General features: G+C 33.5%; 1 protein-coding gene across 2 annotated transcripts in view; it reads right to left on the reverse strand.

Annotated features, from left to right (window-relative positions):
- Positions 1-5120: 5120 nt before the first annotated feature.
- Positions 5121-17097, reverse strand: part of LOC126968837 (tumor necrosis factor, alpha-induced protein 8-like protein 2 A) — a 53165-nt gene continuing 41188 nt past the window's right edge. For both annotated transcript variants that reach the window (XM_050813988.1, XM_050813989.1), the window contains 4 exons: positions 12430-12563; positions 11821-11979; positions 11388-11485; positions 5121-10663 (listed from right to left, as the gene is read on the reverse strand). In XM_050813988.1, the coding sequence (XP_050669945.1) occupies positions 10492-10663; positions 11388-11485; positions 11821-11979; positions 12430-12563 (563 nt within the window). In that variant the 3' untranslated portion in view covers positions 5121-10491. The remainder of the gene's footprint in view (positions 10664-11387; positions 11486-11820; positions 11980-12429; positions 12564-17097) is intronic.

Here is a 17097-nt window from a genome sequence, read left to right on the forward strand (position 1 = left end):
GCCTGGCAGCTGTCAAAGTGCGTTTCTGCTTGTTTGATATTCGCCATTTTGGCGCTGATGGCCATAGCGAGAGAGTGCGGTACTAAAACTAGTGAAAATAAAATGAAATGAAAACGTTTATTGAACTCATAACACTGATCAACAATGGCTTTAGTTCAGACATACACTAATGTTGACGACGCCAGCCAAACAAACATCGATAGATGGAAGGAAACTACAAAAAATTGTGTACTTTATAACATTAATTCCTGATTTATAAATAACACGGAAAACGCACAAAATTAATTCAAAATGCAAAAATACTTCAGAGTTCTGTTCGCTTCTCTCGCAGCCATTTGTATTATACGTCAAAATTAGTTCGCTGGGCGCTCGCGAGCGGCGCTTGTAATAGCCACAAAAAAATTCCTAACATATTGAACAGCCTGTCCAGTGGTATTTATACAGGTCAGTGGTAGTCTATACATAAGTTTGAGTATTCCAGTACGTTTATTTATTATTATCATTGTATATAACCTTATGGCGAACTCCATACAAATACATTCCAATGTAAATATATAATAATTTATCGAAATAATGGCTATGAATTATAATGTGTGTATTTATTTCAACATAATCGTAATTTAGGTTATTATTAGATTATATTTCTTGATATGATCGCGATATATTTCTGTATTTGCGTTTTGTTTATGGTTTGGAACTAGTCATGAAAAGAAATTTGATTTTGTGTACTTAACTATTTTTATGAATTATATATACTAAGTAAAAAACACACTGATATGTGTATAGTTTTAATTATTTTAATAAAGATCTATCTGCACTTATTCAAGAACATATTAAGTCTTCAAAGTTAGCAGTTGCATTGTATTAGAAAACTATTAAGTTCTAAAATCAGTAGAAGGTACCTACATAGCAAAATATATTCTTGCATTACATATTTTTTTTTTAAGAATCAAATCAATATCTATTAATAACGACTAAAAATAAGTATGTATTAGTTTATAAAACATCTGGGAAAGTTTGATAACAGATCTACTACGAAATCGTCGAAGTTTCGATTGAAAATGAAAACGACAAAATGTTTGTTGTTGCGAGTTTAATTTTATTAATACCTAAAACTCTCATTTGACAATTGAAACTTTGAAACTTAGATCATTTATACGTATAGATAGACTGTGACGATGTGTGATTGGAAAAAGGGGCGAACTGCTAGCTTCTATTTTCAGCAAGCGCACACATATTTTAATAAAATAATTGGCGTATCGCGAGTTTCCGACGTAGCTGTCATGAACACTAAAATAATAAACCTGACCTGTTGTCATGCCTAACAGCATAAGCTCTATCTAAACGTATAAATTATGTAAGATTTGAAACTATAGATGTTTTTGCCAATCGTAACAGAATCGCCCGTGGAAAAGTGCAACAATGAATTATAAGATTGTTAATTTTTAGTTATTTATCGTATATTACCTATACGAACTACAAACTTGTTTATTTTGTGATAAAGAATGAGGTTTTCAAGTTTTCGTAACAACACCGGTATGCTTTTTGTATGTGTATTAAAGGTTTTAGTAAATAAATTATTGACTGGTGCTTTCACAATGATTGTTCGTTTTATTTCCTAGTTATATCTCTTATTTAAGTCTTTCATGTTATCTCGCTAGAAAGATTTGTTTAATCTACCGGAATACCAAATTTGATCTTTTAGCGGCAAAAGGCCCTGCGAAATCTAAGCACATCGTCAAAATCGGGGAGCAGCTTTCAAGTTGTCCAAGTGGAACAAAGCGCAACTTAAGCCAGCCGTCCCTAGATCGTGGCCCATGCAAGGAGACTCCTAACGACAAGAAAAAACATTTGGAAATCAAGTTTTAATAGTATATAATACAAGTTATATAAAAAGAACTAAAAGTTAAGGATAATAATCAACTAAAATTCCGCTAAAAGTTTTCTTTAATCAATTCGACACGTGCTTCACATGTCATCCTCAGCAGATGTTGACTTGCCAAATTTAGAATTTATATAATAACTAGCTGACCCGGCAAACGTTGTTTTGCCATATAAAGTATAATTCACGCGATAGTTTTATAAGTAATAAAATATTGCCTATATTATAGCCTGTACATAATTTTGTTCTATTGTCAATAGTTTTTGCAGCGCACGCAAAAATAGGTTTTCGATTTTACACCTTGTGTTACAAAATAGCAATTTTATTACGGATCCCTAATTTTGAAAAAAAACAGCCTATAGCCTTCCTCGATAAATGGACTACCCAACACTGAAAGAATCATTCAAATCGGACCAGTAGTACCAGAGATTAGGGCGTTCAAACGAACAAACAAACACTGCAGCTTTATAATATTATATTATAGTATTGATAATTATGGACTTCCGCAAAATAACTAATTGAATAGATACTTAACCTTCTTCGTTTACGACACAATAATCCCATATCGTACTAAGCTAATTAGGTATGTTATATATTTTCTTCAATCTTGTATTAAATCGTTGCGTTTTTATCACAGACCAGAACCAGCTGTTTTAGAGAAACTTCAATTGATTAAGGACCAACATTCGATAAGCTGGCCACCTTCTAGTATACCTTAACCATAGATTGGCAGCGGCCACTGAAAGCAAGGGTCCCTTAGAAGTTAGTTTGAATATAGCGAAGGTCTTCGAGAGTGTATGGCACAAGTTGCTTGCATAGATACTTGAGTGTTTTTGCGAGATTACCAACTTCCACACAGTCGCAGAATATAGTTCGTTACCGACAGTTACTGCTCATAGTCGAAGTCTGTGAAAGACGGTGTTTTCCAACGGCCAATAGCAGAGCTGGAAAAAACTTAAATCTTCTATCTATATAATCTCGAACGATTTTCAAAGCTGCGGTGTTATATATTAAAAGCATAAAAGGCATTTATTTTCTCAAAATTGATTCGTTTAGAATTATTTTTGATTTCATTTCTAATATACTAGACAGTACTACCGATTCGGAAAATGACGCTCTGAGAGAGAAGAAGCGGCGCAAAAAAACTCTCCCAGCATTCTTTTATTGCGCTCATTTTAATGATTGCTATTGCTATAAAATAATCATAATGTAGTCCCAGGCTCTCGGATCACTTAGGTATTTAGCTGTGGAATAGTAGGATTTACGACAGAATATTTTTTTAATAAAACATTTATAGATAATGCCTGAACAGTAGCTGGGACTTTATTATAAAAGTGTATACATTTACCCTTAAAGATATTATGTATCTTATGAAGCCTACTAGAATTAGTTGACAGAACAGAAAAACTGGCTTCATTAATACAGCGTGACAATACTTCAATCCGGCCCACATTCTAACGATCTACAAAGCGCAGGTCCGGCTACATATGGAGTAGTGGTCTTTACTCTGGTCTCGTGCACCTCAGTCAGCCCGAACTATTTGACCCAACGGCAACGCAAAGCTGCTCCAATTGACCAGGATCCACTGCTCTGTGGAGAAATGTCACCTCATTTGTACCACATATGATTTCTTTGGTTTTGCAAGGAGTGATCATTAGTGTCGGATACATTAGGGAAGACATCAAAGGAAATCTCAGAAGAGCTGGCAACTACCGCGAACAAAGAATTAGTTTATCTATTCAAAGTGGGAACGCTGCCAGTATATGATATATACCGCCAGCTTTATGTATATAGCCAGTTTTAATAAGATATTTTATTTGTTATATTTTTTAAGGTTTTTAGTTTTAGGCCCATTGTTCTAGTAGATATAGGTATAATTATTAGATCGATTAGAACATATATATATATATATATATATATATATATATATATATATAGATATATTATATATCTCTCTAATATATAAAATTCTCGTGTCATGGTGTTAAACTTTGAACTCCTCCGAAACGGCGTGACCCATTCTCAGGAAATTTTGAGTGCATATTGGGTAGGTCTGAGAATCGGACAACATCTATTTTTCATCCCCCTAAATGTTAAGGGTCTTCCACACAATTTTTTTTTAAATATTTTTGACATTTTTTTTTAATTTGTTTGATTATGAGTCAGCATTAAAAAATACATACAACTTCAAATTTTCACCCATCTACGATCAACAGTTACTTTTGTATCGCGATTTTAATATCGGCAATACATCGTTTGCTGGGTCAGCTAGTATATATTTATATATACACTGGCCTTCAAAAGTAAGTATCACACTCTTAAAATTGGGATAACGTTTTAAGTTCACAAGATATACTTTCGAAATAAAAAGGACTCCAAAGATAATTTAATTTTGTACATAAAAACTTTATAGTCGGTAACCTTCTTTTAAGAATTAGCTGAAAAAAAAAAATCAAAAACAAAACCATTCCTTTCCGAATTACAATTTTACCATTCACATTTTTCTTTCTGTTTTAAATTTCTTTCAAGATCGATGGGTCTTGTTTTAAAAATTTATGCTAAAAAGCACATAACATTTATTTATCATGCCTCTTTCAGTTGAAGAATGTGCTAGGATCATGGCTTTTCTGGAACTAGGCATCAGTATGCGTCGCACTGCAAGAATGGTGGGTGTGAAGAATATCTTGCAATAGTATTTAATAATTGTATTAAGTGTGGCGTGTTTCCTGACCTTCTGAAACATAGTAAAATTACACCAATATTTAAGTCGGGATGCTCTTCTGACCCGAACAACTATCGTCCTGTGTCAGTTATGCCGACCCTTAGTAAAATTTTTGAAAAAATAATTTTAAGCCATTAAAAAAGATAATTGTTTAATCATAGGGACTAGACGCGCAGGACGTTCGTCTGATGGTAATTGATTCGCCTTGCCCATTACAATGTAGCACCGCTCAGAATTCTTAAAAATGCCAACAATACTGATCGGTACCACATTTGGGCCCGACTCCTTGAGATGTAAGATGTTTAGTCTCGTTTGCCCAGTAATTTCACTAGCTACGGCGCCCTTCGAAACACAATAATGCTAAAACATTTTTGCTTCACGGCAAAAATAGGTGCCGTTGTGGTACCCATAATCTAGCCGGTATCCTGTGCAAAGGAGCCTCCCACTGTTGTTGTTGGAATCAGTTATAATGAGGATAACGACGACACATGCAGGATGGCAAATAATACAATCTAATAATGTTTATTGTATATTTTGATATCAAATCTTACAAACAATACACTTGTTCCATACAAGACGACAATATCTACAAATGTGACCTTTTCATCATATGTGAGATTGAATACATAGGTACATACTAAATAGGTTAAGCAAACGTGCTTTGTAAACAATACCTAATGTAACAGATCGATCACAGCGGGAACTAAAATTATAAGTTAAATAATAATTTATCACGTAGGATCATAATAATACTAAACAAATAAAAAGTATCAGACCTAATATGGGCAACGTATTTTTGGTTGCATATCTGCTGTATACATGACTATACGATTTACAAAAAATATAAAGTCCGAAAGATATTTTACTTTAGAATAGGTAGTAACTCAGGAGGTAAAAAAGGGTTGACGAATCAGACACCCGATCTGTTTCTGTCCCTCTCAATTATATTTTGTCACACTTATACCAAAGAGGATGTAAATACTACGTAATTAAGTGAAAATTAAAATTTAGTTTTGTATTGACATGCAGTGAGTTTTGACATAGGTTTAAAATAGTCATTTCAATGTGGCGACGAAGTATATTCCGGCTAAGTTTGAAAGCGAACAGTTGTTTAAGACTTAGTGGATTTCGTCAATCTCCGTTTCTAACAAAATTATAGCCGTCATCTGTCAATCCCTGCACGTTTCATACAATTAAGTGAACAGCTTTTGTCTTAGAGAGTTTCGCTAGGCTGCTTATACAAATACAGCAAATTCGTATTTGGTTATTACTTACAATGGGCACTAATCATTTCAATACTACTTTTTAATCTGATTCTACCACACTTTGACAGAATTTCCTTGAGTATTAATCAATATTATTTCATAATTATTATTATAATAATATTCTTACAAAAAACTAATGGCAAATCAATAATATAATTATTGTCACTCTATAGCGATGTTAATCTGGTCAATATCTGGACATACAGTATATCTTGGTTTTGGAACATCTAAGCAGGCTAAATAGGCATTTTTGTGTTGTCGATCCACAAGAAAATTATGCTCGACTTTAGCGAGATAAAAAAAAAATATTTATTTGGGATACAATTTTCTATTAGCATAAAAAAGAATGAAAAGAACATTGCAACATTAAACGCATTGGAGAAATAATTTTATGCTAAGAAATTTGAAAAAACCTTATTTCATTTTAAAAAGACTAGTGTAGGTACATACGCCTTAACCTACATTGATATTAAATAAAACATTAAGAGACGTGCACATTAACAAAATATTGTCAGTTAAATAGTGACTTTTTAGTGATAAATACTATACAGATGTAAACTGTACTGTCAAAAGACTTTATAAGAAATTATGAAATGTGAAGTATCAAGTGTGATATATTGAATGTGTATATCTAGTGTAACGGTATTCCGTTACACTGCACTTCTCACCTGTACTCTACTTTACGCTGAATAATTACAGAAGTGACCTTTACACAAGTACAAATGAAAATCTGGTTTGATTTAATATTTTAATAATCCTTTTGAGAACAATTTATTAAAAAAATCGTTTATGATTATTTACCATCAATACCTAAGCTGTAGGACGGTGGCATTTGTTATTATGAAATAGAATAAGTCAAAATTGGCATTAATTGATAAAGTATGGTAATATTAAGCTTAATTAATTAGATAAAAATGAAAGAGAAAATTATTAACTTGAAATATTGTCAGAAAAACAATTTTACAGAGCATTATAAGATAAGTATAAATTAACATAAATAAAAATAAATATAACTAGTACAAAGTGATACGAAGCAACATTACTATTTATCAATATTATGATATGCATAAACAATCTATCTTATGTAGTCTCCTTTAGCATAAAGGACACTACACCACTCGGATACAACGTGCGGTGCGTTTTTCATGTTTATAATGATTTTTTTTGGCGTTTCTCGGCTTAATTAAGAATTGTTTAGCGCAACTCCAGATTTAATAAAGTATATTCTGAATCATAGCTACTATATAAGGTTCATGATGGGATAATCACATATTATTTTAAACCTAAGTGATGTGACAAATATATTATGGCATTCCTAATTCATATGTGATTCAGATATGTTGCGTGTAGTTTGGTCCAACGTTATGTATTCTATAAACATTCGACAAGGTTGATATAAAATATTATTCACAAATCTTATTCATGTAAATTTTACCAAAAACATACGAGTTGATATATTTCTTTTTCTGTAAAATTAGAAGCTGAGTAGAAGAAGGTAAGTTTAGAAGTAATTCGAACTAGATATAGATTATTATCAAATCGCCGGTCTCGACGTGATTGTCCGTGACAAACCTTATATTAATATAAATATTATATAACAAGAGTAATTATATATTCAAAGTTGTGGTAAATAAATTATACTTAAAACAATAATAGTATTACACACACCAATATATAAATACAAATACTTTTTATATTGTTATGTTAACACACCAGCGGATTCTTTAGTATTGTGCGATCTAAAAATTCAACAGCACGTCTTGGTACGCCTTATTTTGCTGAATACATGTCACGCAAAAAATCCAGTAAAGTTCGTCAAACTAGATAATATTCTTATCGTTTATTTTAATATTGTATCAAAGGCTGTTGGGTGCCGTACAGTTGTTCTGCTTGTTTATCCTTGCATAGCTCGTTAATCTTACATTTATTTTATGGCAAGACGCGTTATTTCATTCGACTTTTAAGGCCTCACTTGATGGCTTACCAGTGAGCGGGGCATATCACTTATTGTAAGCCCTGCTCACTACAAAGCTGTGACGCACAGTTTCTTAAAAACTTTAAATTCTAATCAGCACCACGATAATGCTCTCTACCGTAAGGCACCCTTCTAACCAAAACGCAATGCTTACTTGACGATAAAAAGACTCCGCTATGCTTCAGGTAAAGAATAATATAAGTTTTACTATAGATATGTGTAGATACATGTGCAAGTACTGTCGATATACATACGGTGCTTATTATTTACTTACATTTACAGAAAACGAGCATATAAAGATTATAAATTGAAAAAAAAACAACAACCGTTACTATCGTCTTTCATTAACACAATTATTGCACACAAATAAGTTAGTTATCCGTTAAATTATTTTGTTATCTCGACATGATTTCATAAAAGATATTGTGTGAGATTAACTTTTTAAAATTTCAAATAATTTGAGTGTTAACAAACGACTATTATTTTCAATTATGACATATAATTTAAGTTTGAAAACTCAAACACAATAGAATTTATAAAAGTATTTTATAAGCATGCGTGCTTCAAAACATCTACGTTATTCGTGAACCATAAATCACCACCAAAGCTTAGCTAAAATATTGTCATGTGGTATCTTACAAATATAATTATGGTAACCATTGCTAACTATAAATTATAAATGCAAAATATATCAAATATTCGTAGATAATATTAGGCAAGATTATAAAAAAGATCATAGAAGTAATATGAGCAAGTTAAGCATAATTTAAACTTATAACTACTTGAATATTAGTTTCATGCAAATTATTGCCTTAAAGTGAGCTTAGCCCTAAACATCTACAGATAACACTACATTAATCATAAGAATAATCATATTATAATTAATAGTGCTAACATGTATGTCGATATAAATCGTTAATTTGCCAAAATAAATTAAAAATATATAAATACGACTGGCATAAAATCAAAACTATTACCAATATTGAATTAGAAACAAAATAATTATAAAGCAAATTATACAAACATGATTTTTTACTGTGTAAGTAATTTGTTTCATCTTTCCCCATTTCTACAGTATGTGTACGAACTACGAAATTGTATACATACGAAACGGTATAACATTCGTTAGTGAACATGTTATCTAAGAATGATTTTTTGTAATGTACATAATATAGTATCTGTTTTCATGCTTTGTAGGCTTTTATAAAAGAATTCAAATCATAACTTGATATTTAAAATAATGACCATTACTTAACAATTATCTAGACACCAGTGTGCGTTAGTGTTACTAAATCTGATTTTTAAATGAATTCTCCTTTTACTTTATCAGTCAAATCAAATGTTTTTATAGATGTATTTATAGATAAAGTATTAAAAATAATGACTACTTAAATTTTGGTGTCGTTTTATGGTAACGATTTTAAACTAATTAATTTATAGTCAACTAAATAAAAAACAAATATAGGCAAATTTCCACGGCAAGCTAAGTAAAAAATAAAAAGATTTTGTGAGCATTCAATTACATTTTTGTTTAAAACTTCACAGACTTGTAAATTAGATAACAAAGCGTTTATAATAATATAAAGGTTCCTTTTCCTCTTCGAAGTTGGTAACGTATAAATATAAAAATTTAAAGAGAGCTTTTAGTTAAACTACTCACACCAAAACACCTAAAATATTCACTAACAGTAGACATCTTTGCCACCCATTGTTTATACAATGGTAAGGCGACACTTCCACAAGCGAGTGACATTGTCATTGTGCCAATTGTATGTATACACTAATTCTAGTAAGAACATCCCTCCACACGGTGATGTTATGGCAACAGTACGACGAGCAGCTGAATGCGAGCAAATTATCAACATATCGGAGTCCGTCACTAAACGCGGCATCCTCGTAGCAAACTCGCCGAGGAACGTCGCACTCTTGCTGCTAGGTCTGTCTGACCTACGTAAATACTACGGCCATACGTACTCTATTCAAAAAAATTGTTCAACGAATCGGCGACAACCGAGAAGATATGAGGCGTTTCCGTAGCGAGTCATATCACTACACTGAGACTATACTCCGAAACACCGCGATGCTACTTATTTTCGCTCGTGGAGGCTACGCCTTAAAACTTATGATATGACTTGAATCTACAAAAAACACTTAAAAAGAGAGCATACATCGTACAAAGTAGTAATACTTAAACATGATAATATCAATCATAGTGTGCATTTGTATTTTGTCGACGTTAGAGATTCCTAAAATACAGTCGAAGCAATTCGATACAGGCAGTGTAGAAAGTCTCTGTGTATGACTGAGGCAATAATGCATTTGTTTTTAAAAGCAGGATGCAAATCAGCATTTATGTTATCTAAAGTATAAGGGAATCGACAATTAATGTTTACTTTTCTTATGTTTCTGCTTACAATTGATTCTGCATGATTTGGATCGTGATCAACATTTGAAAATTGCCTCAGTCTAATCCAGCTTTCAAAACATTCTGACAACCTTCATTAGAATAGCTTTCAAAGCTTTCGCGTAAGAATCCTTCAAACAGCTCACAAACTAGCCTTCAAAGACACTAGGACATCTAAAAGCCAAGAAGAAAGGCGCATTACGCCAAATTAATAGGACGGCACAGAACTTCACTCTGTTCAGCTTAAAGCAGGCCCCGATCCAACTCTTTCCGAAGCATCCTGGTAAGTTTGAGGACGTCTTCGTCTATTTGTCCCGCGAAGAGAGAATCCAAGAGATCACCTCGAGATATGATACTGAATACCCCGGCCAATCGCGACACTGATTTGTCTGACAAATGCCGCTCCACTACTGACCTGGAAGAGAGTTTAATGTTGATTGTAAGAAAAAACGTCAAATTCAAAAAGTAAGTAATATACAGTACGATTACATACATTGTCGTTAAAATAGTACCATACTGAGTATTTTACGTGGCCTAAGATTCTGAATATCCCCACGGATTGTGTTATGAAAACAAATTTTAAGCTTGTTTGAATTTGACACCCCAGCCTCTTCGGAGACAAATTGTTTTACTCCAGATGCTTGCGAAACTGTCAATCAGGAATTATCGAAGTACGAAGAATTAAGAGGATTATTTTCAAAAAGCAGTAATAAACATATGGGGTTTTAGTGGTTACCACGCAAATTTATTCTTCTGGGGATTATACTGAAAATTGTACATTTTCTCTTACACTTTCTTTCCGCACTGATTGACTTCTCCTGAGAGAGAGTTGCAAGGCCGTTGTTAAACTGTTAATCTCATCTCCAGTACTGTCATCCTTATAACAATGCATGTTGAAGTCATTCAACATATCATTGATTTGCAAAAGATCATGAAATCTACGGTCTTCCTGGGTTAACCTAGCAAAAGACATCCGTGATGCCACTTGGTCTATGAAGTCATACCGTACTACACATCAAATGGCCGAAGACCGACATCCACTAGATAAGAAGGCGATCGTTAACTAATAAGCAAAGATTCCTAATCCACTACACTGGGCTTCTGATACAGAATAGTAGTAACTAGTAGATATATCTTACTTGATTGATTGATGAGACTCACGCAGGGCATCTAGTAGAAAGTTTCTGTCGTATGAGAAATCTACTTCGGAGAATGACACCACCGCCATTAGTACCGTCTGAAAAAAAATTAATCATAATGTTTATTTTTTATTTATCATATAATTTGAATCAAGCTTATAAATTATGTAGTTTAAAATATGGTTCCTATTTTCGTTCTACAAAACGGCTGGATTGGAATGAATTTTTATTATTCCAAAAACTTATATTTTGTAAGACTTCGCCTAAAATTTTTTGACAATCTTTTCATTAGCGCACTGCATATTTTGTCATTGTCACACTATCCCTGGCCCAGAGGGCATTCATTAAATTCGCGTGCCGTTAGCCTGACCAATACCTACAAGCTATTATTTACCACCACCACCTAGTGCTGATAAAAAAGAAAATTTGTTACATGAAACTTGGATCTAAAGGCAGCTAGTGCCCTCTCATCGGCGGCGGAGAGTTGACCATGTCTCCGCAGCACTCCGAGCTTCACAGCACATTTGATCACGTGCTTCACCAGCTTCTCTGCTTCTCTTTTCTCTATGCGCTGTCGGAGGACTATGAGGAACTGGAAGCATTAAGATAAAGCATTAAAAAGGTCAGATTACCTACATTCATACATACATATCTACAATTACGCCCGTCGACCTTAAGTGTAAAATAACGGACAATTTGCCACCGTTCCGACATCCTTGATTGGCTTCTTCCACAAGCATCGAATGTTCATGAAATTTAATCTGTTTGTGATATTTACTCTAGAGTCTAGACATATCCCTTGTTATTATATCATCGTTCATCCATTCAGTACATCCATTAAAATAACTTTATCAACAATTAAAAGACTGATTTTTATATTTTTTGGCTATCCCGACATTTCGTTGTTTTTTAAGAATGTTTTTAGTTGGTGACAGGTTGGTAGAAGTCGAGAAAGTGAATTTCACTGTCACTGCAGGTGGATGTCCATCTGTTAATGTGTATATTATTATTTTTTCCTATGTTATCTACTGCAATATTGTACCTGATCAAACAGTTTGGCAGCATGCTCGTCGAGGACCAGAGCTCTTGCGCTGGCCGTTCCCCCAACGCGGGAGAGGAACTTCTTCTGCGCCCGGAGGGAGATGTCTCGCGCGCACCAAGCGCTGCCCTCCATTGCTGTAATAAGTAATTGGCCTTGTAGAAATGTAGCTAACTGTACGTGCAGTCCGTTCGGGGCAAACTGTCACAACACGCACACTACACATAATGGTCAATAAGTTACGCACCATCTAACAGAACGGATTTGCAAATCCGTTATATTACGCCTATACGTTTTTTTTATTTTCATGACAAATATACATATAAGAGTTCCACCAAGGATTTTCAGATTAAGAGAATAAATAGACTGGATCATCGCATCTCAGTGGAAATACTATTGCTCAATACATTTGCCGCACTGTAAAGGATTGCAGTGTAAAACTGTACTCTCGAAATTCTTGACGAGTACGTCTACCTTGGACAAATAATCCAGTTGGGCGGGTCCAATTTCGGGAAGAGGTCACTCGTCGAATCCAACTCGGATGGGCAGCATTTGGGAAGCTCCGTAAAATCTTCTTGTCTCAAATTCGGTATAGATATGTGCATATGTCTGAATGAAAGACGACGGTTTTTAACCATTGTGTGTTGTCAGCGCTTACATACGGAACGCAAAAGTGGGTGCTAACTATGGACCTTATGAGGAAGCTCATGGTTTCTCAGAGGGCAATGCTCGGAATGCCCCGACGATCTAGACAAGATCGCCGAAAAAGGTTGGATGAGAGCAGCGCAGGATCGAACTTCATGGAGATCTCTGGGGGAGGACTTTGTGGCGGTATCAGCCTGTGGACAGATGCCGTCTATAAATATAAGAGTCATTCATGTTACAGTAAACTTTACAACATAAACATTTTCTGAGATTTCTTTTAAATTTCAGACAATAAAAATAAACAGACGTGTATGTTATGTATCAAAAATATATTGAGACAGTTATATTGTTGAAAAAGTATCACATATTATACTTTGATGCAAGCCTCGTGATACAAATAAAAGAGAGACACAGATGGTGTAAATGTAGCAACAAGTCGGGTTCAAATATCACTTGACTTTAATTAAAGTGTTTCTGAGAAAGGTTCAGCTGCCACACAGACTACGATCAATCTTATAATTAACATGGCCCATGGGGCTCTGACAATTGATATTATTATACAAGTGAGTTAAGTTGCTCATTATACACGAGGCTGTTGGTTGCAGCCCGAGCCGTAGCCGAGTGTCTGGTGAAAAAACAAAAATGTATTGCATAAATGGTTTAATTTTGGGAAATGGCGCGCAAATTTTTTTTGAACTCGTCAGAAGTAAGATTGATTTTATTTCAAAATTATAATTTTAGTGATAAAATGCATTTATTTATAACAAATCATTGTTAATTATGTATAATTTGATAATAATAAATGATTTTTCGTCTTAATAAGGGCCACATTTATTTATTCCAAAAATGAAAATGGATTTTTCAGCGGCATAAAACCTCTTTTTACAAAAGAAACAGTATTACCCGGTTAAATTATAAATGCTCTCTTTACTCTCATATAATTTGCAGTTAGGCGTTAACTTAACTTTGTAGGGATAATTCTATTTTGCACAAGTGTGTAATATTATTATGCACGTGTGTGTTATAGTTCAGTTTATTGCGCTAGGAATGATGTAATAAGGCTCACTTTACGAGCAAGTGTGTTGAAAAAATATATGTATTACCAGCGACTCGTGTTAATTAAAAAGTATAAAATGTTAAAAGTGCAAAGCTTTGTAAGCCAATATTGCTAAAGCGTTGCTTACAACGTATTTATCTATTTTTACATTGTTGCTTTTTTAAGGAAGTGAAGGAATATCTATTTTTTTAATAGTATACATATGCTGCTTAGTTATAGTAGATAACTATTCTACTGGTAAAAGATTTTCGAAATGACTTTTTGAAGAAAACTTCTTTAGGAACAGAGCACCAGTGGGAGGGTGCACAGGATGCCGGCTAGATTATGGGTACCACGTGAAGCAGTAATGTGTTAGCATTATTGAGTTTTGGTCAGAAGGGCGCCGTGGTTAGTGAAATTACTGGGCAAATGAGACTTAACATCTTATGTCTCAAGGTGACGTGCACAATTGTAGTGCAGCTCAGAATTTTTGGGTTTTTTCAAGAATCCTGAGTGGCACTATATTGTAATGGGCAGGGCGTTTCAATTACCATCATATGAACGTCGTGCTCGTCTCGTTCCTTATCGTCATAAAGAAGACTTCATTTTGAGGGTATTGAATGGAGTGAGCTGTCAAAATCAAAAAAAAATCAAAAATTTATTTATTTAGCATTTTAGTAAATAGTATTTGAAGGACTTCCCTTTTAAGTTCGCAGAACCTGTGTTAGGGAAGACCGCTCTTTCCCACGATAAGAATGCTTACACATTTAACAAAAACATAAATTTCTATGATATTTCAAGTTCTATGCTTAAAAATTGAGTTTTAAAAGTACCCCCCCAAACTTAATAAGTTTGATATCACAGACGTTACGTAGGCGTTTGAATATCCAGATCAATTTTCTAGCTCTGTTGGCAACTACATTTAACTGAGGATACCATGATAAATTTTTGTCTATAATTACTCCGAGGTATTTGGTGGTGTTTACTCTTTCAAGTTTAGTGCACAGACAGTTTTCTATATCAGCTATGTCACATGTATGAGCAGATAAGGTAAAATTTTTATTAGGTTGAGTGGAATCTTTTATTGAAAATGTAATATAATTTGTTTTCGTTAAATTTAAAGTAAGAATGTTAATTTTAAGCCAGTTTTGTACCAAGAGTAGTCCTTTCTCTGACAAAGAAAAGACCTCCTCCCAACTGTCTCCATGAAATAGCAGGGCAGTGTCGTCGGCATAAGAGAAAACTTGTCCATTTTGTATTTTTAAATTTGTTAGGTCGTTAATATACATTAAAAATAGCGTAGGTCCGAGAACACTACCCTGAGGAATTCCGTATGATGTAGAATATTTAACAGAACTAAACATTTCTTTATAAATTTTTACACGTTGTGCTCGAATATGAAGGTAATCAGTCAGTAAATTTAAAAAGTTACCTCTTATACCAATTTTTTCAATTTTACGCAAAAGTATAGGAATAGATACGGTGTCAAACGCCTTTTTTAGGTCAAGAAAAATACATAGAGTTTTTTTATTTCCATCCACATATTTTGTTACCTCTTGAGTAAGATCTTGAATAGCATCCTCAGTGCTGACTCCCTCACGAAAGCCATACTGGGATTTAGATAACAAACCACACGTATTTAAGTACTTGATTATTCTAGTATTTATAATATTTTCTAATATATTAGAGATAACTGTTCAGACGGAAATAGGTCGATAGTTATTAACATCCTCTTTAGACCCACCCTTATGTACAGGATGTATAATGGAGCATTTGAGTTCTTGTGGAAAAATACCCTGAGCGAGTGATAGTGAACAAAGTCGTGTGATTATAGGAGTAAGTTCTTTTTTCGCCACTTTAATAAACTTGGTTGGGATATTGTCATAGCCCGAGGCAGTCTCAGATTTTAAGTTTGATATAATTGTTGCTACTTCTGATGGCTCGGGTTCTAGTATTCCAATTGTATTTGCTTGTGATGGAAGTCGATGAAAATATTGCTGTACAATATGAGGAGGTGTTGAGATTCCAATAGCTAAAGATTTTTCAACGTTAACGAAATAATTGTTTAGAAAGCAAGCTGATTCAGTGGGTGTAGGTTTTAACTGTGTAAGTTCTATATTTTGTTGTTTTTGTTTATTTAAATTAGTTATAGTTTTGATACTATTCCAAAGTGACTTATTGTTAGATTTAGATTTATTAAGTATTTCGCTTTCGTATTTACGTCTTAGTTGCTTCACTAAATTATTGCAAAAGTTTCGATATCGTCGGTAAGTTATGCTGAGTATTTCATTAGATTCATCACTTCTTAGCTGTTGCTGTAATTTATTTCTGGTTCTAATGCATTTTAAAATGCCTGGTGTTATCCAAGGTTTTATTATTTTTTTGTTACTTGAAATTCTTACCAATTTAGTATTTTTGTTAAGTGCATATTGTATGTATTTGTGTAGTTCTTGTGTTAATGTATTAGGGTCTTTTATTTTTAATATATCTGGATTATATTTTTCTTGCAGGGTCTTAAGTGCTGGTTCATAATCGATAACAGATTTCGTTTTAGGTTTGGTAGAATCTTTTATTTTTTTTCGATATAGATAAATAACAGTCATTTTATGGTCCGTAATTGTAGTGTTTAGAACTCCTATAAAAGTATTAAATTGGGAAGGATCAAGGTTAATTATTATATGGTCTAAACAACTATTTTTTCTGGTATCAAATTTATGACCAGGTAGTAACCTATGTGAAGCCAATGTATCTAAATATGAATTAGCGTATTTCTCACTGTGCCCTTCAATAATATTTATGTTTATATCTCCTGTAATTATGACATTAGGTTTTAGATGGGATGAAGCTAGATAGGTGTTTAATGAAGTTATAAAATTTTCAGGTTTCTTTTCTACTGGCGGCCGGTATATACAAATTAGTGTCACTCTAGATACAGGGCTTCGAAATACAATCTGAAGGCAGAAAGCTCCATCCAAAGCAACTTCTTTGAC

The sequence above is a fragment of the Leptidea sinapis genome, chromosome 16 (assembly GCF_905404315.1).
Source record: "Leptidea sinapis chromosome 16, ilLepSina1.1, whole genome shotgun sequence".
NCBI classification, from domain to species: domain Eukaryota; kingdom Metazoa; phylum Arthropoda; class Insecta; order Lepidoptera; family Pieridae; genus Leptidea; species Leptidea sinapis.